This window comes from Carcharhinus amblyrhynchos, chromosome 1, assembly GCF_965287045.1.
Source record: "Carcharhinus amblyrhynchos chromosome 1, sCarAmb.v2.hapA, whole genome shotgun sequence".
In the NCBI taxonomy this organism is placed as follows: Eukaryota; Metazoa; Chordata; class Chondrichthyes; order Carcharhiniformes; family Carcharhinidae; genus Carcharhinus; species Carcharhinus amblyrhynchos.
Window position 1 is genome coordinate 55,818,780 of NC_137324.1, and position 24,850 is coordinate 55,843,629.

At 41.7% G+C, this 24,850-nt stretch overlaps 1 protein-coding gene across 2 annotated transcripts in view; it reads left to right on the plus strand.

Moving 5' to 3' along the window:
* Window positions 1-485: 485 nt before the first annotated feature.
* Window positions 486-24,850, plus strand: part of akr1a1a (aldo-keto reductase family 1, member A1a (aldehyde reductase)) — a 45,512-nt gene continuing 21,147 nt past the window's right edge. Inside the window, exons 1-5 of one of the 2 annotated variants that reach the window (XM_080184291.1) lie at window positions 486-603; window positions 6,372-6,501; window positions 6,744-6,863; window positions 17,935-18,086; window positions 20,672-20,867. In XM_080184291.1, the coding sequence (XP_080040417.1) occupies window positions 6,418-6,501; window positions 6,744-6,863; window positions 17,935-18,086; window positions 20,672-20,867 (552 nt within the window). In that variant the 5' untranslated portion in view covers window positions 486-603; window positions 6,372-6,417. Of the gene's footprint in view, window positions 604-5,502; window positions 5,557-6,371; window positions 6,502-6,743; window positions 6,864-17,934; window positions 18,087-20,671; window positions 20,868-24,850 lie in introns of those variants that run through there. The other variant, XM_080184218.1, reaches the window with a different exon arrangement.

A 24,850-nucleotide genomic window follows, 5' to 3' on the forward strand; every position in this document is an offset into this window, starting at 1 on the left:
TGATATGCAGTTCGATTGGGCTGATTATTTACTTAAGTATAAAGACACATGCTGTTATTCACAGCAAAGGTGACCTGGGTGCTCAGCCATTTGTAGCTGTATCCTCCAGGTCTGTGGTATCTGCAGAACACCTGAACAATCTATTTAAACATTTAAGGTGATTGTTTGTAGAGACAATATGCAATGTGACCCCTTGATTCATTGACATTGGTTTCGCTCCCAACACAGAACTCAGCGTAAGCAAGATTAAAGGAGAAATTTTAACTTAGCTGACCCGCAATCGCTGCCACAATCCCATGTATAGATAATTGTCAGAACTTTTCAGCTGGCACAATACCATTTTCATCAGAAAAATTTGGGCAGGCAATACCCTCCCTCACCATAGGGATTGCCGTGAACCAGCTGCTAGGCTTATGAGGGCAGTTAGGTTTAAACTCTAATCATTTTACTATCTTTCATAACTAACAGGTTTAATTAATGGTCATCAATTATTTACTAAAGTGTAAAGTCTTCGAGGAGAAGCCAGTAATCAGCACAAAGCACTGACTGTGTGTGCTCCAGACAGCGATCCACCACTCACCTCAACACTTTCTGCAGCAAGAGGTAAGAACCTGCAATCACAGAATAGATACATGAAATCACAGCATGAGCTATTTTGACATTGATGTCAGTTGTTAGAAATGTGTAAATGAACTGCTTGTTAAAGGCGTGTTTTTCTAACTAGATTTTTAAAAATTCATCATGGGATGTGGGCGTCACTGGCTTGGCAAACATCTATTGCCCATTTCTAACTGCTCTTGAGATTTCTTGAGAAACTATGCTGAGCAGACTCAAGATTTACTAAAAATTGAGTATGTTTAAATATAATGGCACAGAGCATATTTATTCTTCCTCGTGATGTGCTTGATGTCTCTTGAAATGACCATGTTATTGATCATACAATGTATTGTTATAGTCTTGTCTGAAACTATAATGTGATACTGCCCTTCTTACTAGGTCCTTGGGGACTTGTGCATGAGTTGAAGGTGCTGAACAAATGAAAGTTATTCTGGAAAAATTATAATAAATGATTCACAAGGCACTAATCCAGAGGTCTAGACCATTGTTGCCTTTATGCTGTGCAGGCTGTACACAAGTTGGCTTCTTTAAGTCACCATAGGTGCATGATTTTTTTTGAAGACCTGTGCATTTAATTAAATCATCCATGCACTGTAAAAAAAACATAGCATACATGTTGGTCTGGACTAATCACACTATGGCACTGGGGGAATTAAATTTAGTTAATTGGCTAAATCTGGAATAAACTCCCGTATGAATAATGGTAAACACCAGATTGTCATGAAAAGAAAAATTCAATACAATCCTTTACAGAAAAATCTGCCAACCTTATCAGTCTGGGCATATGTGACTCCAAATCCTTAATGTAGTTGATTCTTAGCTGTCCTGTGAAATGGCTTGGCAAGGCACCAGTTATTAACGTTGTTCACCACCATCTTCACAAGGGCAATTAGGAATGGGCAATAAATGCTGCCTTGCCAGTGATAAATTCAGGCATCACACTCTGTTTTAACAGACCAAAGTGCACAGGCATTTAACTGACTGGTTTTATTTTCAAACTACTTATATGTGCTGATTACAAACCCATGTTACAACATTTTTCTTGAAGCTGTAACCCACATGCCTCAAAAATAAGCATCGCAGCCAATCTCAATTGTTCAAATATAGCCATGAAAACATGGTCAAGACTTAATACTTCAATGGATTGTGCATTCACAAAGGATCTACTTCCTCATCACAAGTTACTTACACATTGCTAGAATTGAATACTTTCCAGCGGAGGTAAGTCGTGTGAAGGGGTTAGGCATTGATGACCCTTGGGAAGGCAGAAATAGATCAGAAATGTGCCACCTGTCTAGCTGCTTCTTGATAAAACTGTATTCGGAAGCTTTCAATCCAAAACAGTGGTGCAGTGCCTCTCTTCTACAGATGGGTAGCCTTTAGTTTATCTACCACCCCCCCCCCAACCCCCAACTGATTGGAGATAATAGATCAAAGGAGTAACAATGACAATCATATGCATTGTGGTCACAGTTACTGTATAGATTCTAAAACCAGCAGCTAACATTTCACAATTCTCATTGCTTACCTTCTTGGAAAGCATCAACCTTCTCAGGCACTGCGTTTGCTATTGGAATGTTTTCCTTCTACATCCTCTCTCTGGGATAATATGTTCTGAAGCTTTGGTTTCTGTGTACACAAATCTCTTATCCATTCCATTTCATATATAACTGAATGATAACAGCTGCAAAAGCTGACACAAGACATAGATCACTGGTTCATGCAGAGTTTTATGACTGCTTTGCCCTTTGACCAATGGCTTCAAGCAAGCTGTTTCTATGCCAATTGCATGCAAGGAATTTAGTTCATCGACTTTATTAACTAGGTCCTATTGTATCAGTTAGTGGCTTTAATTGGAGTTTTGCCAATCGCTTCATAAAAACATTTCCAGCAGCTGAAACATGGGAAACTTTAAACCTCGGTGACTTGTCGTCAGCGAACAGCTGTTTGAATGCATGTGCCATTACATTTTCCAAGTACCTTTAGGTCATCTGAAATATTGACAACAGCAGAACTTCCTCCTGCCCAGTACAAACCCTCTCCCTAACTCACAGAATGTGAAAGTCACAACACAGTCGAACAAAGCAGGAAAATAAATTACCTGCAAATTGAAGAAAAAATTGGTGTAATGTTTCTGATCATTTGATTCATTTCAGGTTGCCAAATTTAACCTTTCTCATTCCCTATCCTTTACTTCAGTCATTCACTGCAACCGCACATCTTCCCAATCTCCCATCAACATTATCATAGAATTCCTACAGTGCAGAAAGAGGCTATTCAGCCCATCGACTCTGCACCAACTATTCAACAGAGCATCTTACTAGACCTACCCTGTCCCTGTAACCTCACACATTTACCATGGCTAATCCATAAACCCACACATCTTTGGACAACAAGGGTCAATTTAGTGTGGCCAATCCATCTAACCTGCACGCCTTTCGGACTGTGGGAGGAAACCGGAGCACCTGGAGGAATCCCACGCAGACACAGGGAGAACATGCAAACTCCACACAGTCACCCAAGTCCCAGAATCAAACCTGGGTCTCTGGCACTGTGAGGCAGCCGTGCTAACCACTGTGCCACCATTCTGCCCTATTCTCAAACTTTTCCAGTTAAATGTAACATAAGCCATAAAGTCATCTACCTGGGAAATGAGACAAATGGCCACCAAGATTAATCATGGTTCTACAAATTTTCAAGATATTTTCACTCACCTGAGGAAGAAGCAGCACTCCAAAAGCTCATGATTCCAAATAAATCTGTTGGACTTTAACCTGGTGTTGTGAGACTTCTTACTAGAAATTTTCAGCAGTCACTTTATGAGTTTCCAACCTGGCTGGCTCACATCTTTGCTCAGCACCCATCAACTCAACCATGACAAATGGCAGAACAAAGTCCTGCAGAGTTTGTCATTTTATATCCTTTGTCAGCTAATTTCTGTGAGAAACAAGAATGCTGGAATATAAGAGAGCATGGCCAGCTCCAGGGCATGAGCATTTAATCCAGGCTGACACTCCAGGGCCAAGCACAGTGCACAGTTAAGAGGTTTGTTCTTTCAGATGTCACATAAACTAAAGCTCTGTCTGCCACTTCCAGTAATTTAGATAAATGTGCAAAGACTTGTAAAGAAAATCAAGCCACTACGTTGGCCATGTTTTTCTTCACCCCTCTGCCAGCAGTTGTAAGTTCTGGAATCCCCCTCCATCTCAGTTTCAAACATTTTAGAACAACATAGAACATAGAACACTACAGCACAAAACAGGGCCTTCGGCCCACAAGGTGCACCAATCACTTCTATACCAACGAAGCCATAGACCTATCTGTAACTTCCAATGCCATTAGATCCCATATACTCATCCAGAAATCTTTTAAAAGACCCCAGCGAGTTCGCCTCCACCACCACCGATGGCAGCCGATTCCACTCACTCACCACCCTCTGAGTGAAAAACTTACCCCTAACATCTCCTCTGTACTTGCTTCCCTGCACCTAAAATCTGTGTCCTCTCGTAGCGACCATTTCAGCCCGGGGAAATAGCCTCTGAGAATCCACCCTATCTGTTCCTCTCAACATCTTATAAACCTCTATCAGGTCGCCTCTCAACCTTCGTCTCTCCAGGGCTGTCTGTTCCAACAGCTTTGTGATTCAGTGTCAAATTTTGTTTAATAACACTCCTGAGAATTGCCTTGGGATGTTTTACTAAATTAGGAGTGCAATACAAATACAAATTGTTGTTAGTGTTACTTGTTAGTCACTGTACTTCAAGGAATCATAGAATCCCTACAATGCAGGAGAAGGCCATTCAGCCCATTGAATCTGCACTGACTCTCCAACAGAGCATCCCACTCAGGCCTATCCATAGCCTCAAGTATTTACTCCACTAATCCCCCTAATCTACATATTTTAGGACACTAAGGGACAATTTAGCGTGGCCAATATGTATAACATGTACATATTTTGAACTGTAGAAGGAAACCAGAGCACCCAGAGGAAACCCATGCAGGCACAGGGAGAATATGCAAAACATACAGAAAGTCACCTGGGTCCCTGGCATTGAGGGGCAACATTCTAACCATTATGTCGCTCTGTATAGTTCTGAATCAGTTCAGTGTAAAATGCTTTGAAATGATAATCTCTCATATATATGTATATATATGTATACATAAAACCTACCTGTTCATTTAATAATCCAACAGCTTCTTTGATAATTTATGGCTTTTGAGTTACCTTGATGTGAATCGATACCTTAAACCATCCAAAAGAAATCTAATTGTTTACTCAAAATTACTCTTTAACCATGTCTTAGTTCCAAAGTACGATTGGGCTAATTGTCACAAAACAGCAAAGATCACAATGAGAACTGGACTTTCTGTTCCCAGAAAATACAGCTCAACATTGTATGAGTTTCACTAGAATATCGATCAGTAAATATCTGCAGCAGCAAAGAAGAAATGTGTACTTTCAGTGCAACATGAAGTGAAAAGACAAATAAATATGTTTTAAAACATTGAGTAGGCAAGCATAACAGCCATTTTGCACAAATCAGCACATCTGATTCATTAATGTCCTTTGCAGAAGCAAACCCACTGGTCTATTTGACTCCAATCAGCCCTATATCTGACCCCAGTTTCATGTTATTCATTCCACAAATATTGGTTGACTCTTAACTGCCCTAGCAAACCATATGTTGATATTGGTGATGATTGATATTGTTCTTGAATCAGTTCAGACCACCTTTTTGCACTAATTGAGGATGGCAATAAATGGCAACCACATCCCACAAACGAATGAAGAAAAAGCTATATGTGTTTATGTTTGAAAATTCTCACTTTATTTTTCTCATTTTTCTTTCCTCTTGCTTTTCAATTTATTCTTTCTCTAGCCCCTGTGTCCTGTATCTCATCATGCATGTCAGGAATCGATACTCAGTTTGAAGAACAGTAAGATGGCCCTTTCCATATCTTCGCTGACAATATTGTAAAAACAGCAAGCACAAGAATGGTCTGGGATAACTAGCTCTCCTTTTCTTCTTCCTCTCTTATTCTGGGAGACACCACCGCCAGTTAGGACTTGTCTTTAATTCACTGTTCGCATTCAATAACTCACAGTGGAGATTTGCAATTGTGAATCTACTTTTTTTTTCAAATCTATGGCAGAGCACATTAAATCACTGCTATTAATTTATTGGAAAAGTTCTGCAAACCCAGGTCTTCCAGCTGGAACTGCATTCAAAAGAAATCAGTCAGAGAATCAGAATTGCAAAGCTGTAACCCTCTCTGGTCTGCACTACCTTCAAGCACAGCTTCTCTGCTGAGAGCGTTTGCTACCAAATAAACCTGTTGGACTTTAATCTGGTGTTGTGAGACTTCTTGTGTTTACCCCAGTCCATCACCGGCATCTCCACATCGAGAGTGTGGGAACACAGAACTTCTCCTTTATAATTGAGAACATTTGAAGGAAGGCCATTAATTTGATGTGACAGGTGTTGCATTGTAAAGTGATGGGATGCTGTTTGAATTGATGGAAGCAAAAAGTTTTTTTTACATCTGCCATTGAGCAAGAAAGGAGCAGAAGCGAAGTAGTTCCCTTTGATGAGACAGTTGTAGGGGAGAAGTGAAAGTAGATATTGCTGTTGACCAAATCCATTCAGATACTTCTCAAAGTCAGATAGAGAGTATGACTTCACTCATTATATGTTTGTCAAGAGTTCACATCAATCTTTATTAACAGATGTGTTTCTTGTGACTTAACACAGGTTGTATTTCTATAATATTTCACAACTCTTGCGCCAGGGATTAAAAATGAGTAGTGAATATGTTACACTTGCCACAGGGCAAAAAATGCCATTAGTTGGATTGGGAACATGGAAGAGTTCAGCTGGCCAGGTAAGAACCTTAAAGTTGCGGCACACTAACTGGTCAATTTTTTACTACATTTGACTACATTTATTTTCCTCGTTAGTGATTTATTTCCTTTTATATTTGTCAAGTTGAAAGCTCATTATACCTTATAGCCTAAATATTTTGCAATAAAGTACGTTACAATACACCTGAAATCAGATCTATTTGTTAAGTATAGATATTGTACCTTGCTAATATTTGATACTGTGTTACTTTGATTTCTGCAGGTGAAAACAGCAGTCAGTTATGCCCTTGAAATCGGATATCGGCATATAGACTGTGCCTCTTGCTACAGCAATGAACATGAAATTGGAGAAGCTCTTTGTGAAAAATTACAAGCCAATAAAGTAAGGAATCAGGATGCATTTGTAGTGTTTTTGACAAGGTATTCACTGAAAACCACCTGCAGTGAGTGGAGTTTTGGCTGGAACGCCGAATTTTCCATACTCACTTGCAGTGGGATGAACCCAGACGAAATCAGAGAATCTGGCTTATTAATAATGATGCCAACCTCGCCATTTCATAAATCAGGAAACAAATTCTTAAAAATTGGAGACTTGGTACAAAAAATCATGTGTTTTTTAGATATAAATGAATATAACTTGATAAATCATAAATCTTATTATTCGCTTATTTAATCTCCAACAGCTTAGATGAAGCTATATTTAGTCCTGCAATGTATCTGTGCTTATAAAAGCAGATTCAGAGGATGATGCTCAAAGATTCTTGATCTCCAAACACCCCTCTCTCTCTCTCTAACTTTCTTCATGTTTTTAATCCAAATTAAAGTCCATTAAAGTTAGAATCAGAGGTTTAACAGTGTGGAAACAGGCTCTTCAGCCCAACTTGTCCATGCTGTCCCTTTTTTTAACCACTAAACTAGTCCCAATTGCCTGTATTTGGCCCATATTCTTCTCTCCCAATCTTACCCACGAAACTGTTTAAATGCTTTTTAAGAGACAAAATTGTATCCGCCTCCGCTGGCAGTTTGTTCCAGACACGCACCATGCTGTGTGTGAAAAAATTGCCCCTCTGGATCCTTCTGTATCTTTCTCCTCTCACCTTAAATCTATTCCCTCTAGTTTTAGCTTCCCCTACCTTTGGCAGAAGATATTGACTGTTTAGCTGATCTATGCCCCTCCTCATTTTATAGACATCTATAAAACCTCATTAAGGCTCCCAAAAGGAAGTAGAGTTTCACGCTTTGATATTCATTGGCTTAGAAGTAAATTTCACATTGATTCCCTTGGGCAACATTGCTCAAACTTTTTCCAGTAGCTGGTCTGTAGACTCAGATTTTTACGAGACCATGATTCTATTGCTGAGTAAAATGGTCAATTTTACAATGTAAAACACTGGATGTCAGAGTACAGATGTCACACTGTTAGGAAAAGAATTGTAAAAATACCAAATGTAAAAGCACTTTTCATTGTAAATCCCCTAACTGATAAAGTTGTGCGTATCTGGGACCTGGGTGTATATGTGCATAGATCATTGAACATAACAGGACAGATGGAGAGAACAAATAATAAAGCATCCAGTATCCTGGGGCGTTATAAATAAAGGCAAAGAATACAAGTGCAAGGAGTTTAGCAACTGGAAATGGAAATTGGATCAGGGAGGCCAGGTTCCGAATTATTACCCAAAAGATATTAAAATGCAATGCTGATAATAGTCAAGACCAATGTATACAAATTTTATTTAAATTGATCTTTCATGGGCAACTTTGTATGTCCTTTCCTTGCTGCATGTGGCTTATTTCTCTGATTTTTAAAAATTCATTTATGGGATGTCGGCATTGCTGCCTACGGCAGCTTTTTTTGCCCATCCCTAGTTGCCCCTCACAAAGTGGAGACGAGCTACCTTTTTGAACTGTTACAGACCCTGAGGAGGGTACATCCACTGGAGGAAGCAGCAGACACATTTATTTGGAAGTTGTCAAGAGCCAGAAGTGAACATGAAGCTTGAAGGTTATTGGTGCTGGGTACTTTTACAAATGGGATTTTTTTCCTGTTTCAACCCTCTGAACAGGTTGCTTCTAATGCTGTGGTACTTTTTTCACCTTTTGGCATTTAGTACAGCACAGAATTCCCATAAATATTCAACTTCACCACTCCTACAATGAGGAGGTGGCAAAGGAAGATTGCAAGTTTTTTGTGAAATATTTCAATAGTTGCCTTACACCTTTTCTTTTAAAATTTAATTCTTTGGAGCAATTATGCAGAAAAAGTTTATACATTGAAGATGCCTTGGGTAGCATGGTTGTGCAATGACATGCTGATTTGATGTGCTGTCTCACAGAGCAGTAAAATGAAGACATATGGACAATCTCTCCTAATTTCCAATCTTCAGATTGTTAGTGCAGGGGGACACCAACCAGAAGACAGTTGCTTCTGCAAAAAAAATGGTGTTTGAATATTTGTATGTACTTCATTGGTGCCTCAGGCACCGAAACAGAGTGTCATCAGCTTGACCGTAAGGTAGAGGAGTAGACATAGGCTATTCAGCCCCATTGAGTCTGCTCCACCATTCAATGAAAGCATGACTGATCTGATATGATAATCCTCAACTCAACTTTGCTGCCTTAACCCCATAATCCTCGATTGTCTTAATGATTAAAAATCTTTCTATCTCAGTCTTGAATACTTAACAATCCAGCCTCTACAGCCCTCAGCGCTAAAGAGTTCTACATAGTCACAATCCTCAGAGAAGAAATTCCTCTTCATCAGCAAAGAGAAACTTGAAGACCCACGTTCGAAAGGAAAATTAAAAATGCTGTTGATACAGAGAAGGAAAAGACCCTGTCTATATTATCGTTTAACACCAGCCTCAAGCTTGAGACTGAATTCCAATGCCACATTTATAAATCAACTATTTCAAATTTTTTTAACAGGCTTTTGTTAAAAGGCAGGTTTCACAATTTTGTTCATACCTCATCCATTTTTTAATATTTGTTTTGAATGTAACATTGCATGTTTTGAACATAGATGTTAAAAGAAGAAAATATCTCCTTGCAGTATAGAAAATGCATCTGTGATTAGGAAATAATGTAACTGTATCCTTCAGATAGCATGCTTCATACACTGTTGGCTGCTGGTATGAGTCAGGTCTGGATCCACTTCTGGAGAAACCATCTGGCAGGCAATGCACCCATGACTGTTTTGGCTTCAGTATGCAGTGACATTAGACAGCGTCGGGTCTCATGTTATTCATATTGCCATGCAGTTTAATAGTGCTGAGCGTGCATTGGAGTGATAGTTCATTTTCCACAGCTTAAAGGAATATTCTCCAAGTCCTTGCAATTCAGCACCATTCAAAAATGATTTTCAGCAATTAGTCCTTTTAATTCTTATTATTGTTACCATATTTTTCTGTGCCCTTTAGGTTTACCTTCCTGATCTGAATCATTTCATGAGGCTTTGACACTAGTTGATACCACAGTTCCTGCTGTTCAGTGTTGACCGGTCCCATGACAGCAGTCTGAACCAACATCCAATAGACTCCGTCTGTTAAGCACCCCCCAGTATCAGGAATCCATTTATTAACTGGTGAATTTTTGAACATCTTTACATATTCTAATACACTCTATCCCAACTCAAACTCGCTTTTGAGATGGAGCAACTCCCTTTCCTTGTTTTGCTAGTTGAAAAATCCACTAATGGGTTCCATCAACACTGTCTTCCGCAAGCTTAACTTCATCAGTCAATATAAAACTGGCCTTTTCAGCCATCTTGTAAATAGGGTCCTCACTATTTGCTGACCTCACAAAATTGATGCAAAAATGGGGCACATCAGAGCTGTCCTGATGGCTGTCCTGATCACATCATTGTTCGCTTTAAATCATGCAAACTCACAAATGGGCTACAGATTGTCACTTTCATGCCTAAAAAGAGCCTGGTTTAGGAACTCAGAAGAGCAATGTACCTCAGAAACCCAAACAGCCAGGTTAAAGAAATTGTTTGTTGCTGCTTCTCAAGATTATGAGGGACATGGATGGGGTGGATATAGAGCAGCTATTCCCCTTAGTTAAAGGGTCATCACAAGAGGATGTAGGTTCAAGGTGAGGGCAGGAGGTTTGGGGGGGATGTGAGGAAAAATGTTTTTACCCAGCAGAATGGTGATGGTCTGGCATGCACAGCCTGGGAGGGTGTTGAGGTGGGTTACCTCACATCTTTTGAAAAGTATCTGGATGAGAACATAGCACATCATAGCATTCAGGGCAATGGACTAAGTGCTGGCAGATGGGATTAGGTGGGAGTTCATGTGTTTCTAATGTGTCGGTGTGGACTTGATGGGTCAAAGGGACTGTTCTGCACTATGTGATTCTATGATTCTCTGCATGAGTGATATTTTCCACCAACAGGATGATGCAGTCAGTCCAAAAAAACATTCTGCTTGTGACACAAATGACTAACAACATGTATGAATTTCAGTGCCAATCTGAAGCCAGTTACATAGAATGTATATCCCTGTGACTGGCTGATTGCCTATTAAATAACAACCAAAAGAACATGTTTGATTCAGAGTTCAAACTGTATTCACCCAGTCCCTGCTTGTTAGTTGTGATTCCATGATTAGGCAGCACTTTATGTACAATCCTAAGTATGTAGTATAATAGCTACACTAACAACCAATTTAAGATAATCAATTGAGTTCGTAACATGGCATGTTTACACTTGTTGGAAGTGACATACATTCATATACATGGACCTGCTTTCTGCAACAAAAGGAACGTGTTTAAGCCTTGCACATTTTTTGAGTTAGACTGGAGTTTGGGGAGCCTATTGTTCCCCATTGCTATTTCTCTCAGCCAATCAGGATACATTTATCTTGCTCAGCTCTTGGAGATGGTTTTAGCACAGAAGAGCTGAGCCTAAGTTTCTGTTTAGAATTTGGAAGTGAGGACAAAAACAAAGCTGTGTTTTTTTTTCCTAATAGTGCCAAAAGAAATAACAGAATAAGTGAACAAAATATGGAGGGATTAGGTAGACAGAGGAATTCATCCTTCCCATTGCTGTACTTTGGGCCTAAAGAAGATAGTGATTTCAATTATTTATAAAGCTACTACATTGAGTAATCATTCTTAAATATTAATCAGTTTAGTGACTGTTAGTGAGTCACAGAGGTTTACTGCATGGATACTGGCCCTTCAGCCCAACTTGTCCATGCCACCCCTTTTTTTAACCCCTAAGCTAGTCCCAATTGCCTGTGTTTGGCCCATATCCCTCTTTCCCAATCTTACCCATGTAACTGTCCAAACGCTTTTTAAAGGACAAAATTGTACCTGCCTCTAGTATTATCTCTGGCAGCTTGCTCCAGACACTCACCACCCTCTGTATGAAAAAATTGCCCCGCTGGACACTTTTGTATCTCTCCCCTCTCACCTTAAACCTATGTCCTCCAATTTTAGACTCCCCTAGCTTTGGGGAAAGATATTGACTATCTAGCTGATCTATGCCCCTCATTATTTTATAGACATCTATAGGATCACCCCTTAGTCTCTTACACTCCAGAGAAACAAGTCCCAGTCTATCCAATCTCTCCTTATAACTCAAACCATCAAGTCCCGGTAGCATCCTAGTAAATTTTTTCTGCACTCTTTCTACTTAAATAAGGGTGAACAGACCTGTACACAGTATTCCAAGTGTTCCTTACTAATGTCTTGTACAACTTCAACAAGACGTCCCAACTCCTGTATTCAATGGTCTGACCAATGAAACCAAGCATGCCAAGTGCCTTCTTCATCACTCTGTCCACCTGTGACTCCACTTTCAAGAAGCTATGAACCTGTACCCCCAAATCTCTTTATTCTATAACTTTCCCCAATGCTCTACCATTAACTGAGCAAGTCCTGCCCTGGTTCAATCTACCAAAAAACATCACCATGCATTTATCTAAATTAAAGCCCATCTGCCATTCATCAGCCCACTGGCCAAATTGATCACGATCCCATTGCAATCCCAGATAACCTTCTTCATTGTCCACTAAACCACCAATCTTGGTGCCATCTGAAAACTTACTAACCCTGCCTACTAAATTCTCATCCAAATCATGAATATAAATGACAAATAACAGTGGACCCAGCACTGATCCCTGAGGCACACTGCTGATCACAGGCCTCCAGTTTGAAAAACAACCCTCTACAACCACCCTCTGGCTTCTGTCATCAAGCCAATTTTGTACCCAATTGGCTACCTCACCCTGGATCCTGTGAGATTTAACCTTATGCAATAAACTACCATGTTGATATCTTGTCAAAGGCTTTGCTAAAGTCCACGTAGACAACATCAACTGCACTGTCCTCATCTACCTTCTTGGTTACCCCTTCAAAAAACTCAGTTGAATTTGTAAGACATGATTTTCCACTCACAAAGCCATGCTGACAGTCCCTAATCAGTCCTTGCATCTCTAAATGGCTATAGATCCTGTCTCTCAAAATACCTTCCAACCACTTACTCACTACAGATGAGAGGCTTACCAGCCTGTAATTCCCAAGCTTTTCCATGCAGCCATTCTTAAACAAAGGCACAACATTTACCATCCTCCAATCGTTAGGCACCTCAGCTGTGACTAACGATGATTCAAATATCTGTGCAAGGGGACCCACAACTTCCTCCCTAGCCTCCCACAATATCCTGGGATACACTTGATCAGGTTCTGGGGATTTAAATACCTTGATGCACTTTAAGACTTCCAGCACCACCTCCTCTGTTATATGTACACTCCTCAAGGCATCACTATCCATTTCCCCAAGTTCCCTAACATCAATGGAGTACAATGTTAGCAAGTGTGAGGTTATCCACTTTGGCAGAAATAATACTAGGAGAGATTACTATTTAAAGGGCGAAAAGCTGCAGCATGCTACGGTGCAGAGGGACCTGGGGGTCCTTGTGCATGAGTCGCAAAAACCCAGTCTGCAGCTGCAGCAGGTGATCAAGAAGGCGAATGGAATGCTGGCCTTTATAGCGAGGGAGATAGAATATAAAAGCAGGGATGTCTTTCTGCAACTGTACAGGGCACTGGTGAGGCCACAGCTGGAGTACTGTGTGCAGTTTCGGTCACCGCACTTGCGCAAGGATATTTTGGCCTAGGAGGGAGTGCAGAGGAGGTTCACTAGGCTGATACCGGAGATGAGGGGGTTGGACTAGGAAGAGAGACTAAATAGACTGGGTCTGTACTTGTTGGAGTTTAGAAGGATGAGGGGGGATCTTATAGAGATGTATAAGATAATGAAGGGATGGATAGGGTAGAGGTAGATTCTTCCCACTTAGAAAGGATAGCAGGACTAGAGGGCACAGCCTCAAGATAAGGGGGGCGCAGTTTAGATCGGAGTTGAGGAGGAACTTCTTCACTCAAAGGGTGGTAAATCTCTGGAATTCTCTGTCCGTTGAAGTGGTGGAGGCTACCTCGCTAAATATATTTAAGTCACTGGTAGATAGGTTTCTGATAGACAGGGGAATTAAGGGTTAAGGGGAGAAAGCGGGAAAGTGGAACTGATCCACTTCAGATCAACCATGATCTTACTGAATGGCAGGGCAGGCTTGAAGGGCTAGATGGCCTACTCCTGCTCCTATTTCTTATGTTCTTATGTTCTAAATGCTTTTTTCAACAGTAAATACTGATGAAAAGTATTCATTTAGGATCTCACCCATCTCTTGTGGATCCACACATAGATGACCTTGTTAATCCTTAAGAGGTCCCACTCTCTCCCTAGTTAGTCTTTTGCCCTTTATGTATTTGTAGAAACTCTTTAGATTCTCCTTTGCCTTTTCTGCCAAAACTATCTTATGTCCCTTTTTTCCCTCCTGATTTATTTCTTAATTCTACTCCTACACCCTCTATACTCTTCAAGAGATCCATTTGATCCCAGCTGCCTATGCATGTCATGTGCCTCCTTCTTCTTCTTGACCAGAGCTTCACTATCCAAAGTCATCCACGATTCCCTACTTTTTCCAGTCTTGCCCTTCACTCGAAGAGGAATGTGCTTAACATGAAGCCTGGTTAACACACTTTTGAAAGCCACCCACTTACCAGATGTCCCTTTGCCTTCCAACTGATTCCCTCAATTAACTGTTGAAAGTTCCTGCCTGATACTATCAAAATTGGCCTTGCCCCAGTTTAGAATTTTAACTTTTGGGCCAGACTTATCATTCTCCATAGCTATCTTAAAACCAATAGAATTATGGTCATTGGTCCCAAAGTGATAAACACTTCTGTCACCTGCTCTTCCTTATTTCTCAAGAGGAGGTCAAGTTTTGCCCCCTCTCTAGTTGGGCCATCCACATACTGAATGAGAAATTCCTCCTGAATATATTCAACAAATTTCTTTCCAACCCTCTAATACCATGGCTGTCCCAGTCAATGTTGAGAAAGTTAAAATCTCCGACTATTACCGCCCTATTTTTCTTTGAACTGTCTGTAATCTCCTTACATATTTGCTCTTCAATTTCCCGTTGACTATTTGGGGGCCTATAGTACAACCCTATCAAAGTGATTTCCCCCTTTTTATTTCTCAGTTCTACCCATATGGACGCAGTGTGCGAACCCTTGGAAAAATCTCCTCTCAGTACTGCATGATGTTTTTCTTAATCAAAAGTTTAACTCCCCCTCCTCTCTTACCTCCTGCTCAATCTTTCCTATAGCATCTGTACCCTGGAACATTGAGCTGCCAGTCCTAGCCTGCCCTTAGCCATGTTTCAGTAATTGCTATAATATCCCAGTCCCACGTATCCATCCATGCCCTGAGTTCATCTGCCTTGCCCATCAGGCCTCTTTCATTGAAATAAATATAATTTAATTTGGACTTCCCTTGTTCTCTGCCCTGCTTTTGCCTGATCTGTCTAGTATTACGATTACTGACACTGTCTTTACTATTTAATGTGTTCTCTTTGATGTATGTGCTATCCTCAACCTTTTCTTCTGTCTCCCCATTGCTTTGGATCCCTCCCCCCTGCTAAACTAGTTAAAACCCTCAGTGGTCTAGCAAATCTCCCTGCCAGATATTAATCCCATCGCGAGGGGGATTGAATATAAAAGTAGGGAGGTCTTGCTGCGGCTGTATAGGGCATTGGTGAGGCCGCAGCTGGAGTACTGTGTGCAGTTTTGGGCGCCGTACTTACGCAAGGATATTTTGGCCTTGGAGGGAGTGCAGAGGAGGTTTACTAGGCTGATGCCGGAGTTGAGGGGGTTGAGCTATGAGGAGAGGCTGAATAAATTAGGCTTGTACTCGTTAGAGTTAGAAGAATGAGGGGAGATCTCATTGAGACGTATAAGATGATGAAAGGGATGGATAGGATAGAGGTGGAGAGACTCTTCCCGCTCAGAAAGGATAGTAGGACTAGGGGGCACAGCCTCAAGATAAAGGGGGGGCGGTTTAGAACGGAGTTGAGGAGGAACTTCTTCACTCAAAGGGTGGTGAATCTCTGGAATTCTCTGCCCGTTGAAGTGGTGGAGGCTGCCTCGCTAAATATTTTTAAGACGCGGGTTGATGGGTTTTTGATAGGAGAGGGGATTAAGGGTTATGGGGAGAGGGCAGGAAAGTGGAACTGAGCAGCGACAGATCAGCCATGATCTTATTGAATGGCGGGGCAGGCTCGAAGGGCTAGTTAGCCTACTCCTGCTCCTATTTCTTATGTTCTTATGTTCAGGTGTAACCTGTCCCTTTTCCCCATAAGAGATCCCAATCATCCAAAAATCTAAATCCTTGTCCCCTGCACCAGTTCTCAAGCCATGTATTCATCTGCCTAATCCTCCTTTTCCTACTGTCACTAGCATGTGACACTGGTAGTAGTCCAGAAATTACTATCTTTGAGGTCCTGCACTTTAGCCTTCTGCCTAACTCTCTATATTCACACTTCAGGACCTCATCCCTTTTTCTACCTATGTCATTTGTACCAATATGTGCAGCGCTTCTGGCTGCTCACCATCCCCCTTAACAATATCCTGCAACTGCTCAGAGACATCCTTGACCCTGGTATCTGGGAGGCAACATACCATTCTGGAATCTTGATCACGGCCACAGAAATGCCTGTCTATGCCTCTAACCAGTGAGTTCCCTATTACTACTGCTCACTTGCTCTTTGCCCGACCCTGCTCTACGCCAGAACCAGGTGTGGTGCCACAGGCCTGGGTGCTGCTGCTATCTTCCCCTGAGAGGCTACCCCCATCAACAGTATCCAAAATGGTATAACTGTTTGAAAGGGGAATAGCCACAGGACACTCCTGCACTACCTGCCTGCCTCTCCTGGCAGTCACCCATCTACCTGACCAAACCTGTGGTGTAACAACTTCCCAGCAACTAGTGTCTATCACACTCTCTGCCTCCTGTATACTCCGCAGTGCATCCAGCTGCTGCTCCAGTCGAACAATACAGTGTATGAGGAAGTACAGCTGGACATACTTCCTGCAGACAAAGTTGTTTGCTCCCTAATTTCCTACATCTGGTAGAAGGAACATACCACAGCCCTAGCTGTCATACTGCCCTTAAACAGGTAAAAGGATAAAAGAATCTCAACTCATCTTTCCCCTGTTTGTGGTCCTCCCAGTGACTTTTTTTTTGGTTAGGGGAGGAGGTAATCACTGAAATAGTGTTTGGGGCTTAACTGTCCCTTTACAATAGCTCCTCCACAAACCACCTTCCGGTAGCAGTGACTGCACCTATGCAAATCTTGCCTGCAACAGCCAAGCATAGTCATTGCTCTGCTGCCTTCACCTGGATATAAATCTCATGATACTCAGTGTTTGATCTGTTCAATCATTGAGTCTCTTTCCACTCCACACTGCCATTAGGACCACCACTTCTTGACTACCAGTGAAGATGCTTTGTGAAGGAGAAAGGTCACAGATCTTGTGTCCTTTTTCCTTCCTCACTGATGTATTATAATCCTACTGAACCATTGGCAGCACGGTGGCACAGTGGTTAGCATTGCTGCCTCACAACACGAGGGACCCAGATTCAATTCCCAGCTTGGGTCACTGTGCGGAGTCCACACGTTCTCCTCGTGTCTGTGTGAGTTTCTTCTGGGTGCTCCAGTTTCCTCCCACAGTCCAAAAGATGTGCTGGTTAGATACATTGGCCATGCTAAATTCTCCCTCTGTGTACCCGAACAGGCACCAGATGTGGTGATTGGGGGATTTTCACAGCAACTTCATCGCAATGTTAACATAAGTGCCACAAATAAATAAACTTTAAACCATTGCCTCAAGCCTTGCATGTGCACATTGCCAAAACTGCTGCTGTAATTTGCAATGAAGTATGTTTACCAGTGTGATCGCATGTCATATTGCATGTTTCTGATCAAAGTCACAATAAGGGTGTCATTAGTCAAGTTTCCCAGTATGTGGATGCATGCCTGACAAAAGAGCAAAGAAGCTGTACAAGGCCAATCAGATGTATTGTATTTCACTGTCCTTCTCTAGTCAATCAAGCGCAAGGATGTTTTCATTACCTCCAAACTTTGGAACACAAAGCATCACCCAGACGATGTGGAACCAGCTTGCCGTAAGACACTGGAGGACCTGCAGATAGACTACCTGGATTTGTATTTGATGCACTGGCCAATGGCATTTGAGTACGTATTGATGCACCTAATCATTATTGTTCTTTTGTTCCAATTTGTTCGGTCACTTCCATATGTTGTATTGTTAAATTATAATGATTCAAACTGTAATTTTCTTAATTTTCTTAGCAGTAATAGAACAAAGTCTAATAAAAAACAAAATACATTTAATTTTTCTCATGTTTGCTGTTGGGCAGTGAAACAGGTTAGTCGATCCAGGAAAGAGGTTGAAGGCAGCCACGTTCAAAAGGCAGGCCCTCCTCAGTGCCAGTTAAAATCAAAGCATAGAGGCCCTCCCAGCCCCCACACCTTACAAACGCTGCCCATACTTATGCAATCCCTACAGGGCAGAAGAGGCCATTCAGCCTATCAAGTCTGCATCGACTATCTGACAGTGTATCTTACACCCAGGCCTTCCCCCTCACCCTATCCCCATAACCCCATACATTTCCCATGGCTAATCCATCTATCTAAACATCTTGGGACACTAAGGGGCAATTTAGCAAGGGCAATCCGCCTAACCTGCACATCTTTCAATTATGGGAAGAAACCAGAGTACCCAGAGGAAACACATGCAGATATGGGAAGAACGTGTAAACTCCACATAATGACCCAAGGCTGGAATTGAACCTGGGCCCCTGGAGCTGTGAGGCAGTAGTGCTAACCACTGTGCTACTATGTCACTCTTCCATCTGTGCTACTTAAGCCCCCCACCCACACCCTATTGACTCCATTTCGTTCTGGCCTTGGATCCCTTACTGATTTCAGTTTCTTACCTGCCTTTGGTTTCTGTTGTTTCCCAGTGCCAACCATCCTGGTGTGTTTTGGCCTCTGATCCCTGATCCCCAACCCCTAAATATCACCTGGATGGCCACACTGATCCTCTGCAGCTTAAGACTCCAATGTTTCTCCTTCAACCTCCCCAATCTGCCCAGCTCCACTCTCTGATCTATCACCCTCTTTCCATTCTTCCCCATCACCTCTGCCATTTTAGCTTAGACTCAAAGCTAAATTAGTCTTACATCAAAACTTGATCTATTTCATTCGTTTCATATGGATTAATGCTCAGATGGAAATAATCTAGATCTTGATCTGCCAAGAACAAGAACTTATATTTATAAAGCACCTTGAATGTAATTAAATGACCCAAGAAGCTTCACAGGAGCACCCACCAAGCAAAATAGCTCCTTACGCAAGTCGGTTTCATAATTAGACTGGGCTTTGTCAAAGAGATAGATTTTAAGAAGCATACTTGTCATATAGCTCCAAAACTGGCATCTCCCTAACAATGTGAAAAATAGTTCACTGTGTGACCTGTCCACTAAAAGCAGGACAAACCCAAACTGGTTAACATCCAGTCAGTCCACTCTTACTCACCAGCAAAGTGATGGACATTTGTCATCAACTGTGCTGTAATTCGTACTTAGTGAGAAATAACCTGCTCACCAAAGTTTAGCTTGTGTTCTATCAGAACCACTTGACCCAAGGCATCACTACAGCCTTGCCCCAAATATGGACAAAAGAGTTTGGTGAGGAGATGAGGTGATTGAATGCCCTTTCCATCAAGGTGGAATTTGACATTAAGGAACCCTAGCAAAACTGAAGTCAATGGGCACCACAGAGAAAACTTTCCAGTTTTGAGATACACCTTCTATTAGGATATGATTCTTGCTAATTTTATAAGAACTCTATAATATTCTGGGAAGTAACATTTCTTATAGCTCCTAACTTTAACAACACCAGGTTAAAGTCCAACAGATTTATTTGGTAGAATGAGCTTTCGGAGCACTGCTCCTTCATCAGGTGAGTCAGCAGTGCTCAGAAAGTTCGTGCTACCAAATAAACCTGTTGGATTTAACCTGGTGATGTAAGACTTTTTACTGTGTTTACCCCAACCCAACGTTGGCATCTCCACATCATAACTACCAACTTTGAGAAGGAAATATACTTACAGACTTCTCCCAACTAATTTCTGGCCAACATAGCAATTCCTAAGCTACAAGTTTTCTTCCCCAATTTCAGATAGACAAGCCTGAACTCAAGACATAGGACTAAGTACAGATAGGGAGAAGAGACATGATATCAACTACCTTAGCATTTGTTACTCTAGTGCTGTATGCTCAGTCACACAGCAGCAATTCACGGAGATTGATACAAGTGCAATTTTAATGTAAAAATAATCCTTTACTTAAATTAGAAATAAGATTTTGGAACATGTTTTTCACCCAACTGTGCACAATCACCATTAATTCTGGACTCATGCCAAAACTAATACTGAAGTAAGCTAATTGCACAAAAGATGGGATATGGGCAGATCACACAGTTCTCACAACCTAGCTTCTGGCTCAGTTGCAAAGGCCTAAGATGAAAATGATTACCTGTCCTCTTGGCCTGAAAGAGAAGGATTTCTGACTGCTGGGAGAAGATTATTTACAGATTGGAGTGTGGGGAAGGAAACATGAGATGTTGCATTTCCAGTCCAGTCACACCTGTGAGCTAAACGGAGTCACAAAATTAAGTACAGATTAAAGAAACTCTGAGCTCCAATGTGCAGATGGGCTCCACCTTCCAATCATATTTGTCTTATTTCCTTGCAGACGTGGTGACATCATGATTCCAAAGAACGATGATGGAACAGTGCGTTATGCTAATACTGATTACAAGGATACCTGGAAGGCCATGGAAAAACTACTGGAAAAGGGTTTGGTCAAGGCAATTGGCTTATCCAACTTCAATGCAAAGCAAATAGATGACATTTTATCTATTGCAACTTACAGGCCCGTTGTTAACCAGGTTTGTGCCAATGACCATGTTTGCAGATTTTTCCATACGTCTCAGAAATCTTTTGTCATACTGTGCAGTAAAGCTGAAACATATGTAGGTGGCAAAGAGTAACTGAAGAAGCACACATACACACAATGGAATAAATCAGCACAATTATGGATGTATATAATTAGATCCAGCTACATGTCTTTGAGGCACCACCAAGTACCTTGCACTTGAGGACCCTGTTGAGTTAAAGTTATGCACGATAGCCTCGGTTCTTTGAATGCCATAAGTGATGTTAGGGTTTCAAAATGATGTTCAGAGCAAGTGTGCACACTTTCAATGCAAAGCATGCTGGTAACAATCTTGATAAAAGGATTAGCATGTTAATATCTAATGGAAATATGCAGAGCAAGCAGATCATGATATCAGTCTTTGTGCAACACTGGTTTTTAATGCCAGTCTTGTTATTTTGTAACTCCATGCTCCAGCCATTGCCATCTCTTAACTTCACCCAGCTGAAGCAGCATGAAGGACATGCCAGCAATGTTTCTTAATGGATCATCAACTACTTACAAGTTAATTGATGATTTTTTTCCCCTCGGGATGTTACTAAAATCCCACATGTTTTTGGTGCTTTTCATAGTTACTTCAAAGTTGAAAAATGTAAAGGTGCAGCAGGTCTTGAAGTGTTATTTTGCTGACTTCAAGGCTTCTGCATAGATCAATAGAACAGAGTATTATTTAAATGAGGAAAAACTGCAGAAAACTGCAACACAAGGGAACTTGGGGATACTTGGGCATGAAACACACAAAGCTGGCACAAAGGTGCAGCAGGTAATCAGGAAGGCTAATAGAATGTTGGCCTTTATTTCAAGGGGGTTGGAGTTAAGAAAGCCCATCACACCTCTACTTTCTCAGGAGACTAAGAAAATTCAGCATGTCTGTTATGACTCTCACCAACTTTTACAGATGCACCACAGAGCGCATCCTTTCTGGATGTATCACAGCTTCATATGATTTCTGCTCTGCCCAAGACTGCAAGAAATGAGAAAGAGTTGTAAACAGCGCCCAGTCCATCACACAAACCAGCCTCCCACCCATTGACTCTGTCTGCACTTCCTGCCACCTCAGAAAAGCAATCAGCATAATCAAAGACGCACTCAAAACATACTCTCTTCCACCTTCTTCTATCAGGAAAAAGAAACAAAAGTCTTGCTATTTTGTAACTCCATGCTCCAGCATGGATTCAAGAACAGCTTCATCCCTGCTGCCTGCCATCAGACTTTTGAGTGGACCTTATATTAACTTGATCTTTCCCTACACCCTAGCTATGACTGTAACACTACATTCTGCTCTCTCTCCTCCCCTAAGTAATTTGATTTTGATTTATTATTGTCACGTGTATTAGTATACAGTGAAAAGTATTGTTTCTTGTGTGCTATACAGCAAAGCATTTCATTCATAGAGAAGGAAATAAAAGAGTGCAGAATGTAGTGTTACATTCATAGCTAGGGTGTAGTGAAAGATTAACTTAATGCAAGGCAAGTCCATTCAAAAGTCTGAAAGCAGCAGGAAAGAAGCTGTTCTTGAGTTGGTTGGTATGTAATCTCAGACTTTTGTATCTTGTTCCCAACGGAAGAAGGTGGAAGAGAGAATGTCTAGGGTGTGTGGTGTCCCTAATTATGCTGGCTGCTTTGCTGAGGCAGCGGAAAATGGAGACAGAGTCAATGGATGGGAGGCTGGATTGCATGATGGATTGGGCTACATTCATGACCTTTTGTAGTTCCTTGTGGTCTTGGGCAGAGCAGGAACTATTCCAAGCTGTGATACAACCAGAAAGAATGCTTTCTATGGTACATCTGTAAAAGTTGGTGAGATTTGTAGCTGACATGCCAAATTTCCTTAGTCTTCTGAGAAAGCAAAGGCATTGGTGAGCTTTCTTAACTATAGTGTTGGCACAGAGGAGACCAGGACAAGTTGTTAGTGATCTGGACACCTTAAAGCTTGAAGCTGTCGACCCTTTCTACTTCGTCCCCGCTGATATAAACAGGGGCGTGTTCTCCTTTAAATTTCCTGAAGTCGATGACAATCTCCTTTGTTTTGTTGACATTGATATGATTTGTCCAAAGATGTGCGGGTTAGGTTGATTGGCCATACTAAGAAATTGTGCCTTAGTATCTAGGGATGTGTAGGTTAGAGGGATTAGTGGGTGTAATATGTAGGGATATGGGGGTATGGCCTGGGCGGGATTGTGTCAATGGATGGGAGGCTGGTTTGTGTGATGGACTGGATGCTGTTTACAACTCTTTGTCATTTCTTGCAGTCTTGGGCAGACTAGATGGGCTGAAGGGCCTCTCTGCACTGTGGGGTTCTATGTTCTATTGAGGGAGAGATTATTGTTGCTGCACCAGTCCACCAGATTGTCTATCTCATTCCTCTGTCTCATCATTGTTTGAGGTCTGACCCACTACGGTAGTGTCATCAGCAAACTTGAAAATCGAATTGGAGGGGAATTTGACCACATTGGTGTATAAGGAGTATAGCAGGGGGCTGAGAACACAGTCTTGTGGCGCACCGGTGTTGAGGATGACTGTGGAGGTGTTATTGCCTATCCTTACTGATTGTGGTCCGCAAGTTAGGAAGTTCAGGATTCAGTCATAGAGGGAGGTGCCAAGACCCAGGCCATGGAGTTCAGAGATGAGTTTCGTGGGAATAATGGTGTTGAAGGCTGAGCTGTAATCAATAAATAGGAGTCTGACATAGGTGTCCTTGTTATCTAGGTGTTCTAGGGTTGAGTGCAGGACCAGGGAGATGACGCCTGCTGTGGACCTGTTGTGGTGGTAGGCAAACTGTAGTGGATCCAGGTAGTCCAGGAAGCTGGAATTGATTTATGTCAGAGCCACTGGCCAATGGCCATTAAGGCATGCTGCTTGGTTTTTCTTAGGTACTGGGATGATGGTCATCTTCTTGAAACAGATAGGGACCTCAGATTGTTATAAAGAAAGGTTGAAAATGTCTGTGAATACCCCCACCGGCTGATTTGCACAGGATCTGAGTGTTCATTTGGGTACCCCATCCAGGCCAGTTGCTTTCCCAAGGGTTGACCTTCAAGAAAGCTGCACTGATATCAGCAACGGTGACCCCAGATACAGGTTCATCAGGGCTTCCAGAGAGGAAGGCAAAGTCTCACTGACCTCTTGCTCAAAACAGGATAGAATGCATTGAGCTGATCAGGGAGGGGTACATCGGAGCCAGCAATTTTACGCGCCTTCATTTTGAAGAATGTTATGTTTTGCAGACCTTGTCATAGTCAGTGGGGGTCAGTGTGGCTAGTCTGGGACTCTAGCTTCATCCTGTACTGTCTTTTGGCATCTTTGATGGATCTCCTTAGATCGTATCTGTATTTTATGAACATAATGCTCTGTCTGTATAGCACGCAAGAAACAATTCTTTTCACTGCATACCAATACATGTGACAACAATGAATCAGAGTAGGGAAGTCTTGCTGCAACTGTACAAGGTACTGGTGAGACCACGTCTGGAATGCTGTGAGCAGTTTTGTCCCCTTATTTAAGGAAAGATATTATTTCATTGGAGGCAGTTCAGAGAAGGTTCAATAGAATGATTCCCTGGTGTGGAGGATTGTCTAATGAGGAAAGGTAGAACAGATTGGGACGCTAATCATTGAAACATATCGGATTCTTAAAGGACTCGACGGGGTAAATGCTGAGAGGACGTTCCCCCTCATGGGAGAGACTAGGATGAGAGGGCATAGTCTCAGAATAAAGGGAAACCAATATAAGACTAAAAAAGGATGAGTTTCTTCTGAGGGTTGTGAATCTTTGGAACTCCTTGCCACAAAGAGCTGAGGAAACAGAGCCCTTATGTATATTTAAGGCTGAGATAGATTTTTAAAGGAATCAAAGATTACAAGGAAAAGGCAGGAAGGTGGATGTGGCGATGATCTTATTGATTGGCAGAGTAGGCTGAAGGTGCTGAATGGCCTT